The sequence below is a fragment of the Saccopteryx bilineata genome, chromosome 3, assembly GCF_036850765.1.
Source record: "Saccopteryx bilineata isolate mSacBil1 chromosome 3, mSacBil1_pri_phased_curated, whole genome shotgun sequence".
NCBI classification, from domain to species: domain Eukaryota; kingdom Metazoa; phylum Chordata; class Mammalia; order Chiroptera; family Emballonuridae; genus Saccopteryx; species Saccopteryx bilineata.
Window position 1 is genome coordinate 280,822,198 of NC_089492.1, and position 14,104 is coordinate 280,836,301.

General features: G+C 54.0%; 1 protein-coding gene across 1 annotated transcript in view; it reads right to left on the bottom strand.

Moving 5' to 3' along the window:
- IGSF21 (immunoglobin superfamily member 21) overlaps positions 1 to 14,104 on the bottom strand; it is a 246,211-nt gene that overhangs the window by 77,859 nt on the left and 154,248 nt on the right. Inside the window, exon 3 of the mRNA XM_066265155.1 lies at positions 268 to 389. Within this exon, the coding sequence (XP_066121252.1) occupies positions 268 to 389 (122 nt within the window). The remainder of the gene's footprint in view (positions 1 to 267; positions 390 to 14,104) is intronic.

The window sequence follows — 14,104 nt, forward strand, 5'->3', positions numbered from 1 at the left end:
GGTTTAAAACACCCGCCTTGCAGGACTGCTGGAGGGGCTGGCTGGGAGACCAATGCCAGGTGCCCGCCGTGGGTGGCCGAGCTCTGCCGTGACCCCTCCTCGCTGTTTCCCTCCAGGAACGGGTCCCACATGGGCAGCAGAGCCCTCTGCTCTGCCTTCCAAGCCCGTGGAGGGTGCTCCTGAGAACCTCTAAGAACACCATGGAGTGGATGGACGTAAAAAGCCTGGAGAAGTGTCCCTCCCGGTCCCCGACCCCCAGCCCCTCACCTCACGGTGGACTGGTATACCAGGTCCTCTCTCTTGCGGTAGTTTTCCATGTGTGAGTAGTTGGTGGAGAACATGGCATCAAAGGTGAAGATCTTCTGCTTGATGGTGCCGCCATCCATCACCTGCAACAGAGCACAGAGGCAGCCACAGGTGAGCGTCCGGCCAGTGCTGGCCACACCTTGCCTCCAGGCAGGGAGCTCTGGGACACAGGGGGGACAAAGAAGCCAGGAAGCCCACTGCCCTGTCACCCCGGGAGTAAGCCCCTGCTGAAATGTGTCACAGCTGACACTGGAACCCTCCCGGGCCGTTTCCATTTTATCGATGTGCAAACTGAGGCTCTGGCTGGCAGTGACTTCCTGTGGTCCTGCCTCTAGGAGCAGGGCTGGCTTTGTGTCATTCTGCCGCACCAGGGATGCCCACTTCTGTGGTCCCACCGGCCAGCCTTGCAGCAATGACACATAAAGCTTGGGGAGCTGCAGACAGAGCCAGAGAGAGAGTGAATGTTTCGCGGGGTCAGCCGTGGAGTCGCCGTTTGATCCCCAAGTCGTCCCTGTTCCCGCCTGAGAAGAGGCAGCATGGGGGAGCAGGCCGGGCAGAAAGACAGGAGGGGCACTGGGGGCCAGGGGCAGTCACTGGAGCACAGATCTCACGGGGAGACCAACAAGCTACATTGCACTCATTTCTGATAAATCCTGCAAGGGGTGGGCCCAGAATGACAGAGGACAGAGGAGGGGCAGCCCCCATCCTGGGGATAGGGACGTCATAGAGGGACATCTTCTTGGAGCAAGAAATATTTAACATATCTTCTTGCAAGTGGCGGGAGTGTTTCCAGGCAGAGGGAACAGCAGGAGCAAAGGCCCTGGGGTGGGAAGGAACAGTGGAAGTAAAAGTAGACTGTTCAGAGTGCCCTAGGCAGAAAGGTAGGGTGGTGAGAAGGCACCAGGAAGTGAACCATGCGCCCGATCATAGAGGCAAAGGAGCTCGGGGTCCCAGGAAGGCAACAGGATTGCAGGGTTTGAGTTTCCCTCCGGCACATCTGGACCCAGGGGACCCGGGAGGATGCTGAGGGGAACCCAATCTACTGATGTGGGGGATGGAGAGAAGGAGTCATCGTGGAGGACTCGCTGTCCTCCGGCTGCCGTTCAGACAGGCCAGGTGGTCCCCATTTCACTTAGGAACATGACGGCCCACAGAAGTCGGGGGACCCAGGAGGAGATAATCAAGCCTGAGCTGGAAGACAAAGCTGCCCAGGTGCCCAGCCATTCCCACCTGAATAAAAGCCAGACCCAAGTGTCCTGGGCTCCCAGCTGCCTCCCCCCCTGCCCGCCCTCCCCCATCCCCACCACCTGCATCCCAGGCCTGTGCTGCTTGTCCCTAATGAAAGTGTTACTCCACAGAGCAGCAAGGTATGTGTTGTCACTGTTTCAATTATTTATCTGTTTACTCTGCTGCAGTTTTCCGCTTGTCTCAGCAACTCTATTATAGACTGAGGGCTTGCAGCCTCTCGCCACTCAGCTGGGCTCCGGGCTAACAGCCTGCGACGGAGGCCTCATGCCTGGGCCTGGAGAAGTGGAATTAACTCCGTGTGGCTCTGCCTCTGCGAGTGGAGGACGGGGCAGAAGGCGCTGCGAGGGTGGTGGCGGGGGGACTGGCCTTCTCCAAGGGGCTACGGGTGCGAGGATGCTGAATGCTACTTCCCCGCCTGCCTTTGCTGGGCACTGAGCTTGGATCTGTTGCCCTCCTGGGAGGACTGACCTAGGTGCAGCTAGCTAGGCTCCTCTGGGGGCACATCTGGACCCAAGGTGACTCAGACCGCATCTGTCTGGCCGAGGGGATGTTCCTTGACTACACAGATGCAATACAATCCCAGCCAGCATTTATTAAGCACCAGCTGTGTTCCAGGCAGGGGCCACATGGGTATAGATCACCCTCCCCAGAATACAAGATTATCAAGAGTAAGGAGGCCTCCGTAGGTAGGTACCAGGGATCCCAGGGAGCCCAGGCTGGGAAGGGTTAGAATGGTGAGTAACACGTTCACAAGCTCCAGGACCCTAAGGGGGATCAGCGACAGGACGTCCCACTGCCGAGTTTCTCCTTCCGCCTGGCTAAGCACACGGCGCTGTCTCCCTTCCTCATGCACGTCACTTGTGCCCCCCTTCGGAGACTTGGCGCTCTGCTGACTCTGCATGTGTGCAGCTGGACCGCGGGGTGCCATGGCCTCTGGTTCTCTCACCTGTCTCTGCTGCAATGGGGGGGGAGGGGGGGGAAGAGGAGCAAAGTACCTTTAAACCAGGGCCCTTAACTGGGGCATCTTGGGCAATGTCTGGAGCCGGTTTTTGGCTGTCACAACTGGGAGGCGGTACCTGGCCTATAGCAGTAGAAGCCAGGGATGCTGTAACCATTATATGGTGTACAGAACAATGCCCATCTCCCCCCAACCCCCGCCAAAGAATGATCTGGCCCAAAATGTCAACAGTGCCAAGGGTAAGACATCTGCTTTAAACCCATCACTTGGTGTGGACCCGCAATGTCCCTGAAAAGTGAGTAGAATTGATCATTTTTTTTGTTTGTTTTCTTTTTTTCCATTTTGCAGACAAAGAGACTGAGGATTACTTAGAGAGGCAAAGTGATTTGGCCAACATCCCACACTGGGCTCGTGGCAAAGCTCTGGCTCCCAGACCAGAGTTCCTGTCCCACCCCCTAGGCTGGAAAAGGCCAGTCCTCCACCCCAGTGACAGGCCCTTTTCTCTTGAAGACAGGACAGTGGGAGGCGTCCTGCCGGGCTGACGCACAGCCTTGACTCCCTTCAGGTACTGTCTTTTTATCTCCTCCTAAAATTCAGCAGCCCGTATCGTCCCAATCTCAAATTTCACTGCCTTTTTTTCTTTTTCTTTTTTTTTTTTTTTTGCACAAAGGAGAAAAAAAAATCTGTAGGTAAAACTGCCTGTTCAAATTTATTTGCCGGGGCTGAGGGTTTTATTACTAGAAAAATATACTGGCACCCCCACATTCACACACCTGCCCACACAACCCAGATAAAGCACCAAAGAATTTATCTGAGTCGTAAATCCTTGTTTCGGGAGGGGGACAGGGACTTTCAAGGACGCACCTAGTTTTCCTTTGGTTTTATTTACATTTTTCCCCCCTCTGGGGTCTTGTCTGGGTTTCCCTGTCAGCCCGGGGAGTAAGTAACAGCTTCTGTTAAACCAGTCTTGGGAGTGGGGATAAGCAGTCTTCTCTGTTCCTACCACGATCTGAGTTCACCGCTGTGGCTCTGGGACCTCCCTTGGATTTAAGAAAGGTACAGCAAAGGGATAGCTTCAGAATTCACTCTGGGGCTGGGCTAGTGGGTGAGTGGCTATTTGCAAAGAGATTATTCTGTCCTGGCAGCTAGGAGTCCCTCAACCAGACAGAAGCTCGATGGGGATGGGGGGTTATGGCAGGCCATGGGTACAGGGCATCGTGTTAGGCTGAGCACACCCTGGAAGACACCTTCCCTTTAATTCTGAAAGCATTTCCCCAGGCCTAAGATATGCAGGCACAGTTCTAGGCTCCACAGAAGAGAAAGCATTTCAGACATGGTCACAGGTAGTCATGAGCTTATTTGGTCTGGCAGGGTCTACACAGCCCACAGTGAACTGAGAGGCCAGAGCCAGGAAGACCGTGGCTACAGCAATAGATATTTGCAAGTGTTATCTGATGCCCTTAGAAGAGCCAAGAATTCCTTCGTAGGGAGGGGTGATGGGGTGATTCCAGAAGGCTTCCTGGAGGAGGGGGTTCTTTTGAAGCAATACTGATTTCCTCCACACTCTGGTAATAGCATTATTGATTTCTATTACTAACTTTGTGCTCTTCACCTCTCCAAGTCTCTGTTTCCTCATCTGTAACATGGGGATAATGGGACCTATCATCTTGTGAGGCTTAAATGGATGACAGCATTTGGTGTGTGGTCAGCGTGCTCATAGAGACAGCTATTTTTACACATACTAATACTTTTCTGGGCCACCTCTTTTTTCTTTTTTTTTTTTTGTATTTTTCTGAAGCTGGAAACCGGGAGGCAGTCAGACAGACTCCTGCATGCGCCCGACCGGGATCCACTCAGCACGTCCACCAGGGGGTGATGCTCTGCCCATCCAAGGCGTTGCTCTGTTGTGATCAGAGCCACTCTAGCGCCTGAGGCAGAGGCCATGGAGCGATCCCCAGTGCCCGGGCCATCTTTGCTCCAGTGGAGCCTTGGCTGTGGGAGGGAAAGAGAGAGATAGAGAGGAAGAAGAGGGGGAGGGGTGGAGAAGCAGATGGGCGCCTCTCCTGTGTGCCCTGGCCGGGAATCGAACCCGAGACTTCCGCACACCAGGCTGACGCTCTACCACTGAGCCAACCGGCCAGGGCTCTGGGCCACCTCTTTTTCTGTGTCCCCTCCCATCCTCTGGGGCTGGGGCTGCAGGGCAGAATGTCTTTACCTGAAAAACCAGAGGATGCAGAACATCAGTAAATATGTATATAAGAAGGGAGCCCATACTTGGGAGGGATGCAGGTAGGAAGAGCCTGAAGCCAGTGTGGGCAACAGAGAACTGGAGGGCTGCTGGGGGGCTGGGGTGGAGGGGGCGCTCAGGGGGTGGGGGGGAGAGAGCAGAGGCCCAGGAACCTGCTGGCTGGCATTATGTCAGCCCAAAGAGGGAGGCGGGGGATGCTCTGAGCAAGTTCCCAGAGGCAGGCTGGTCCCAAGGGGCCCCGAGACTCTCCCCTAGGGCCATAGTGGGGTGTGACCACCAGGTCAGGGCGGACGGTGGAGGTCAAGGCTGTGGGGCAGACACGGCACTGTCCCGGAAAGACAAGACCTCAGCATGTACAGGTTCTTCCTCCCCCAGAAAAAGATGTGCTCATGTATCCATTCAGTCAAAAGATTTTTACTAAATCAAACAGGCTCTTGAACGTGAGCTACTCCTAGAACATAAGCATGATGAGGGCCGGGCCTTCATCTGTCCTGTTCATTACTCTGTCCCGAGAGTTGGGCACATGGTACTCGCTCAATCAATACATGATGAAGGAGTCGTGAATGAATGAGTGAGTTGAGTCCCTGCCATGCACCAGGCACCTGGGGGGGGGGGAGTACCATGACGACCAGACAAAGCACTCCTCTGGCTCTGCAGTACAGACCCGCCCCTGGACAGCACGCTGCCCTCCACACCCTGACCAGTAGGCCTTCCCGGCAGGATCAGCCTGGCCCAGCCGGGCAGGTGGCATGGAGGCAAGTGAACTGTCCAAGGTCACGTGGTCGGTTCTTGGTGCAGCTGACCCCTCAGCATGGATTAGTTAGAGAGAGAGGAGTAGGGGACTCATTCAGAGGTTGCAGATGTGGAGGAAGTACAGAAGCGTTTGGGGGTCACGGCCTTCGAGTTAAGTGCCGTCTCTGCCACATTGAGCTTAAAGTTGCGTGACCTTTGGAGAGGTCTCCGTGCCTCTGTTTCCTCATCTGCAAAATGGGAACCATGACCCCTACCTGTAAGGTGCATGTGTGAGAATTCGGCACATAGGACCGCCCACACGGAGAACCTCGTGGGCTGCTTGGCATGTGGTGAAAATAACAGTGATGGAAATAAAATAGGTAGCAATTATGGCTTGCACACTATGGGCCAGGCATTGAGTGCAAACATCATCTCATGTAACGACAAGGGGAAACAGCTGGTGCATGTTACTATTCTAGCAGTCCCCCCTTATCTGAAGTTTCTCTTTCCATGGTTTCTGCAACCTACGGTCAGCCATGGTCTGAAAATAATCAATAGAATATTCCAGAAATAAATAATTCATAAGTTTTGAACTGTACGGATGTCCGAATAGTGTAGTAAAATCTCTCACCACCCTGCTCCGTCCCAGCTGAGAGGTGACTCACCCCTTGGTCCCTTGTATCCACATTATACTATTATATAGTAAACCCTGGTATTGAGAGAGAACATTCACATAACTTACCGCAGTGTACGGTTATAACCGTTCTATTTTGTTATTTGGTAATCTCATTAGTCTCTTACTGTGCCTAATTTATAAATTAAACTTTGTCATAGGTGTGTGTGCATAGAAAAAAAAACACAACAGTGTACCTAGGATTTAGTACTTGCCACAGTTTGGGGGCATCCATGGGGGTCTTGGGCCATAGCCCTCGTGGATAACGGTAGGGGGGGGGACTATTGTGTTTATTTCTACCTAGGTCCAAAGTAGGAAGGTTGGATAGGTGGGCAGACTCTGAGGAAGGCAGCAGGTGCATAGTAGGTGCTCAGGAATGGGTGGCTTTCCTCCTCTCCACCCTGTCAGCCTCTCAGCTGTGATTTCCATAAATGACCCAGTACACTACGTGGAAGGGAGTCCCGTGTGCAGGTGCTCTCTGCGCAGCTCCCCTCTCTGGGCCTCAGTTTCCCTACATGCCCATTGAGGACATTTGGGGCAGAGTGGCCTGTGAGAGGCCATTGCTACCCTAAACACTCACAGTGTTCTCATTCTAGAACAGCTGGCCCTAGAAACCGCAGCGACTCACGCTCTGGCCTGCCCCGCCAGGGCTCGACCAGCTGCCCCTGGCCCTGAGGCTGTCGGGGCCCCATCCCAGAACCTCGCCATCCGCACCAAGTGAATTTGGCTTCGGCCAGGCGGGGTTGATTTTTCAAGTGGGGCCACCAAAGCCTGGCGCACAGACTTCTTCATCTAGCCAGCAGCACGAAAGCCCGCTGGGCTGGCCAGGGTATTTCATTTAAAAAACAAATAAGTCTCCACCTCCAGCCTCCTTACCGGCAACATCCCTGGGTGCCATCATCCAGAAGAGAGGAATAAAAAAAAAAAAAAAAAGGAAGGAAGAAAGAAAGAAAGAAAGGGGGGAGAAATCACCTCTCCCACCCCTCCAACCTCCCTTCTCTTTGTGTTCCACAAAACCAATTACAGATTGGAAATAGCTGTAATAAACTTGATATCCCACTTAGGGGCCAATCTTGCTGCGGCTGGGAAAGTGTAATAGTGGCAGGGAGTGAAAAGTGCCGGTGTGTTTTGCCGGAGCTGTTTAAATTGCCTGCCTACATTATCCCGACTCCTCTCCAGCCGGGAAGGAATTCGCTCTCCTGGAAATGGAGCAGCTGAGGTCTCTGTGGCTGGGCAGCGAGCGGGGAGGCAGGCAAGGGGGGTTTTAATGAACTGATTAGACATGGGAGAGTGGCTGGTGCCCGGGCTGTTGAGTCAGGCAGGCCCAGGTTCAAAGCCTCAGCCCAGGTAGGTCCTATAGGGCTGTCACCGAGGGGTAAAGGGATGGTTAATTATATAAGGCCAGTGATGAACGTCAGCTGGAAACCAGAGCGGGCACGAGCAGAACTCAGTTCCGCGGAGGGGGCTGCCACTTCCTGGCCCTGAGTTCTCAGGCAAGTCACCGATTGTCTCCGCATCTGTATAATGAGGGGTGTTAATTGAACCGACGCCCCAGAGTTGTTAGAAATACGCCCAGGAAGAAATATGCATGCGTGACAGCCTCTTTGTAACACAGGAATTTCCTGCTCTGTTCCTCGTGCTGTGTAAGTGATGAGCAGCTCACTAGAACCGGCTGCCGTGCCGCCGTCTCCAAAAGCCCCTTCCCTACCGCACTCAACCCTGTGTGCCTCGTAGGGGGACTTGCGCATAGTATGTCCTTAGTGTGCGTTTGTGGAGTGAATAAATGAGCGAGAGAGTGAAGGAATGGACAAAGGCAGACCTTCCTCCATCCAGCCACTCAACAATTATGCTGAAGACGCTTCTGCCAAGCCAAGGCCCGGGGCAAAGATGGTGCCAGATTAACTGGCATTTGTAAAGGGCTTATTTAGATCAAGTGAACCTCCATGCTGGAGCTCGGGCCATGCGTGCATTCGAGCTTCCCTTCATTGATCTGAGCTCCCTTCACAAGCTGTGCTTAATTCCAGGAGTGCGGCCGATGAGACGCAGTTGCCTTTCTTAAATTTCTGCAGTGGGCGTTTCCCAACTCCTCCACTGGAGCCCAGAGCCCATGTTGTATTTCTAACTCCCAGAGCACAGTTCTGCCTCATAAGGATCCATCTTTATGAGATGGACCCATCTTTGTAATGGCATGAACATCTTTTTTACAGGTGCAAAAATCGGGGGCAGAGAAGGGCTGCCACTTGGCCAGGCTGCTCAGCGGGTAAATGGAGGAGCGAAGACTTGAACCTGGGTCTCATTCTGAGGTCCAGATGGGAAGTGGCTCAGTCAGTAGAGTTGGATACAGTGTTGGGTAGGGGGCAAGGGAGGGAGTCAAAAGAAACCTGAGCAGGGGCGCAGGGCATGAGACCACCTGCTCCGGAAGGAGGGAGAGGAATGAAGGCAGGGAGGATGTAGGGGACAGGGATGCAGCCACTCCATGGCCTGCTGTGGAGGGGGAGGGGCAGGCATAGGGTTCCTGCCTTCCTTGTTGCCATGGTGACCCTGGACCGCTCTTCCCCCAGACCTCCTGCCCACCTGTTCTCCACCCTGGGTCTGGGAGCTGGGCCAGAGGACCAGCCACAGAGAGGGTAGGGCAGGCTCCCCTGGGGCTTGGCGAAGGAGGAGGCCAGATTTCCAAGGACAGAAAGGGGGGAAAATCCTTGAGCCAGGTGCTGCCCACCTCTCATGGCCGGATGCCATTCCTGCTCATCTCTCTTGTGAGTCCTACCTTCTGGCAGGGCTGGGCTTGGGGTAATTGGCTTCCCTCCGTGTGCGTGGGAGATCCGGTTTTGACAGAGACAGCTGGTGTCATAAATTGCCTTGTCTCATCTGGTTACTGGATGAGGGCAGACAGCAGCTCAGGGACGGGGTGTGGGGAGGGCGGGGCCCCGGGGGCTGCAGAGAGTGACAGGCAAGAGCATGACTGCGGGCTTTGTGGGTTCCATGCATGTAGCAGGTGCATATGCAAGTGTGAGGAGGTGTGTGTGCAACTGGTGTGAGCACAGGTCATAGGAGTGGCTGGTGTTCAGGGGGTGTGAGTGTATATGTGTGTCCACAGGGGTGAGTATCAAATCTACATGCTTCTGGGCTGCATGTGAGGGTGTGCGCACTTGTGTGTGTGTGTATAAAACAAAGTAATAGTGAGAATGCTTGCTAGGGTTCTAGATGCTTGGGGAAGAAACATGAGGGGTTAGGATATGTAAGTTGTGTGTGTCTGTGTGTGTGTGTGTGAGTGTGTGTGTTGAGGGTTGTATGTCAGTTTGTGGATTCGTGATGTGTGTGGATGTGTGTGTGTGCATGTGTGTGTATGCATGATGCCTGCACCCACAGTGTAGGCCCAGTGTACACACCCTGTTCCCTGCTCCAGGCCAGGGGGGTGGGGGATGTCAGCTAGGGAGCCTGTCTGTGTAGGGGGGTAATTTTCAGAAAAATGCCAGATTGGAGACAACATCATGTTCACCCTGTCCCCTTGCCATCTCCCACCCCCAGGCATGCTCCTATTGGTCAAATGCAAAGCCACAGTCAGGACTCAACCTCCTGAGCCCCACAAATTCCACCCATACAAGCTTGGGTGCTCTGGGACCTTCTTCCTCACCTCTAGTGCATCCTCCCCAAACCCATGCTGCAGGGACTACTGGCCAGCAGCGGGCGACAGGAAGGACCTGGACAGACGCCAGACACTCACGCTTCCATGCACAGTCAAATCCCCTGCTCCAGGTGGGGAGGAGCATATGAAAATGCCAATTTCCCTGGAAGCCCACCCCAGAGGTTCCATTTTAGGAAGTCCTGGGTGGAGTCTCACTTCTGCATTTTTTAATGAGCCCTCTTTTATTTATTTATTTATTGTATTTTTCTGAAGCTGGAAACGGGAAGAGACAGTCAGACAGACTCCCGCATGTGCCCGACCGGGATCCACCCGGCACACCCACCAGGGGCGTTGCTCTGCCGCGACCAGAGCCACTCTAGCGCCTGGGGCAGAGGCCAAGGAGCCATTCCCAGCGCCTGGGCCATCTTTGCTCCAATGGAGCCTTGGCTGCGGGAGGGGAAGAGAGAGAGACAGAGAGGAAGGAGGGGAGGGGTGGCGAAGCAAATGAGCGCTTCTCCTATGTGCCCTGGCCGGGAATCGAACCCGGGTCCCCCCACACGCCAGGCCGACGCTCTACCGCTGAGCTAACTGGCCAGGGCCAACGAGCCCTCTTGAGTCAGCTGAAGACACTGCCCTGAACCCTCCGGACCATCCCCCAACCAGTGCCACCTTGCAGCTCTCCCAGGGCCATCAACTGCCAGACCCTGGGTGCCCTCAGAGGCCCAGCCTCTCAGAGGTGGAGGCTCTCCACTCTCCCACCAAGACCTCTCACTTTACAGAAAGCCAAACCCAGGCGCACAGAGGGGAGAGACATGCCCAGGGCTTCAGAGGAAGGAGGTGGCAGCAGCCGGTGCCAGGCCCTCAGCTCCAAAGCACCTCCTCTTTGCACCACACCCATTGCTGCTTGGAATCCAGACCCTGGAAACTTGGGCCCACCATCCAGTGTCATGCAGCTGGGACCAGGGGACACTTGCGAGTCAGGGTGGTCGTATCCAGCTCCCTGTGCTGCCTCTTCCCTGCCTCCTGACAATGACCCCCAGCACCAGAGATAGGCTCCCCCTCAAAGGTACAGCTCTTGCCCGGTAGCCAAAGCTGACCTTGTCGTGTTCTGGATGTGTTGGGGCTGAGACAGAGGAGCAGGAGGAGTAAGAAGAGGAGGCTTTGTCACCCGTCTTCCATCTCCCCAAAGGTCACCCCTCATTCCTTGCCCTTAGCCCTCATTCCTTTAATCCAAGAGACCTAGCTTTCATTCGTTCGTCCATTCACTCAGCACCTCCTGTGAAGGGTCGTGCTTCACACCGAATGGAGTCAGACCCCTAGGCTCAGATCTAACTCAAGATCCCGGGCAAGTCACCCCACAGCTCCCCGCCTTAGCGCACCCATTGGCAAATCGGGATAACTATAGCACCACCTCCTGAGTGGCTGAAGGAAGAATGTCGTTTTCCATGTAAAGTGCTTAGAAAGGTACCTGGATACAGCAGACACTCTAGAATTGTAAGTCGCTTAGCACAGTAGATATTACATAGAAGATATTACTATTGCTGTTATGTTAGGGGAGAGAGAGGGCAGCCATCACAGCCTTCAAGAGCAGAGGGGTGGCAGCTCCCACTGAGGTCAGAAAGATCTCCCTGTCTACAGCGTAGACCATGGACCCAGGGGGCTAGCAGGTTGGACTTGGGTACGAGAGAAGAGCCCATTTCCTCAGCCCCTCCTTCTGAGCTTCAAATTGATTTTTGGATCTCACGAGCCTGCTCAGCAGGTATGTGTGGGGAGTGAGGCATGGCTGAGTCTCGTCTGAGCACAGGGTCTGTGTATCTGTGTGCGGGGCTCTGCCCTCCCACTCCGGGCCCGTGACACCTCCATGACGTCCCGCAGTGGCCGCGCTCAGCACGTGGTCCCCTCGCCACCTCCGAGGCTGCCTGTCAGTGAGCACACCTGCGTGGACAGGTTGTGTCCAGCCAGGGCTCATCGTGGGAGCAGATGCCCTGCTTGTGCCAGTTCGGCTGACCGATGCAGTCAGGAGGGGCCGCCAGTCCACGGGGAGGGACCTCACTGTGCCAACCTGCCCAGTCCTCCTCGCTCGGCAGGCCGTGCAGACCATCGGACCTGTGTCAGCACGATCGGCAGCCAGCATACCCATGGACGTGGCCCATCAGTGACCCGCGCCAGCCTGCCCACCTGCGAACACTGCTGGGTTGGCATATTCTGCCCCCTGAAATTAGCACATGGCATCGTAGGCAGCCCAGCCCAGTGGAGCCTGTCTGTCTATCTGTGGCCACTCCTGGTAATGATTACTTTACCAAGACCCCCAGCAGCCTTCTGGAGAGAGAGAGACGACTGGGCTGGGGACCAGGAGGCCTGGGCCCCGTCTCTACTCAGCCACTAACTGGGAGCAGACGCTGGAAAATTTACATTTTCTCTCTGAACCTCAGTTTCCTCATCTGTTAAATGAGGGGAGGGTGGCTGGTCCCTGAATTCATTCCCTGCTATTTTATGCAGGTGATGTAAGCAACAGACACACTCGGGGTGGCAGAATTCTGCCCTTGAGGGATTAAACAAAGCAGTAGCAAGAGAAATGAGAACATACGTCCATGAAAAAAACCTGTGTACAAGAACGTTCTTAACAGCTGTATGCATTGGAGAGCCAACTGGGCAACTGTCCAGGTGTCTACTAACAACAGAACAGCTGAACAAATTGTGGCATCTTCTTCTAATGGAATACTACTGACCTATAAAAAGGAATGAGCTATGGGCACACACCACTACATGGGTGGATCCCCAAAATATTATGCTGGGAGAAAAGAGCCTTCTCTAAAAATACCATGCTGTGTGAGTCCACGTCTATGAAACCCTAGAGCAGAAAATACAGAATTCTGCCCGGCCCTGTTAATTTATTCGTTCCTTCAACAAAGATTCACTTCTATGTGCCCGAGACTGACACAGGCGCAGGGGATACAGCCATGAGGAAGACAAAGTCCCTCTTCTCCCGGAGTCTCCATCCTAGTGGGAGGAGACAGATAATAAATCATATTAAGGAAGATCGAAGAAATGCACAGATTGGGAAAAATGTCGTGCAGACAATTAAAATAGAGTGATGGATGAGGAGGCCCGAGGGGGCCCAGCGCGGGGGCCACATGTAAGTTGACATCCCAGTGAGGAGACCAGGCTTGCTCAGGAAGGGTGTGCTTTCTGCCAGAGCCCTAGGAAGTCCTCTTTGTCCCGTGCTTCTGGCTTCCCAGTGAGTCTCGGTGACACCCCTCTGGGCCATGCTCTCTGCACTTTGCAACTGGGGTTACAGAGTCTGAGAGGTGAATGGGTCTGCCCACCTGCCTGCAGTCCACATCCAACTCAGAGAATGCCGCCTGACTTGCACTGTCCCAAACACTAGTCTCGAGTGTTTGCAAAAGGCTATGTGACCTTGCACGAGTCACCCCTCCCACCTTCCACCACTGCCCTGGCTTGGTCCTGTAGTGTCATGTTTATTCCTCAACAGTTGATGATCAACATTTTCAAACATACCGAAAAGCGTAAAGAATTTTAAAGCAAACACCTACAGTAGACTTACTACTTAGCTTCTACAATGGACATGTGACCATGTCTGTTTGACCGCATACCTCTCCTTCTAGCCACCCACCCGGATTTCTTTGATGGATTCCAAAGTGAGTTGCAGACATCCGGGCACTTTACTCCCAGATGCTTCAGCATGCATATCATTAATTAGACCTCAATATTTATGTATGAGTCTCTTTTTTACGTAGAATTTACATACAATGGAACGCACAAATCTCAAATATGCTACTCAATGAGTTCTGACAAATGCCTATATCTGTGTAACCCAAACCCCTCTTGTGATGCAGAACATCACCATCACTCCAGAAAGTTCCTTCTGTCTCTTCCCAGTCAATTTTTGCTCCTACAGGCAGTGATTCTTCTGATTTTTCTCACACCATTATATTTTCTGTTCTAGGATTTCATAGACGTGGACTCACACAGCGTGGTATTTTTAGAGAAGGCTCTTTTCTCCCAGCATAATATTTTTGGGATCCACCCATGTAGTGGTGTGTGCCCATAGCTCATTCCTTTTTTTTTTTTCTCCTCGTTTTCTGAAGCTGGAAACGGGGAGAGACAGTCAGACAGACTCCCGCATGCGCCCGACCGGGATCCACCCGGCACGCCCACCAGGGGCGACGCTCTGCCCACCAGGGGGCGATGCTCTGCCCCTCCGGGGCGTCGCTCCGCCGTGACCAGAGCCACTCCAGCGCCTGGGGCAGAGGCCAAGGAGCCATCCCCAGAGCCCGGGCCATCTTTTTGCTC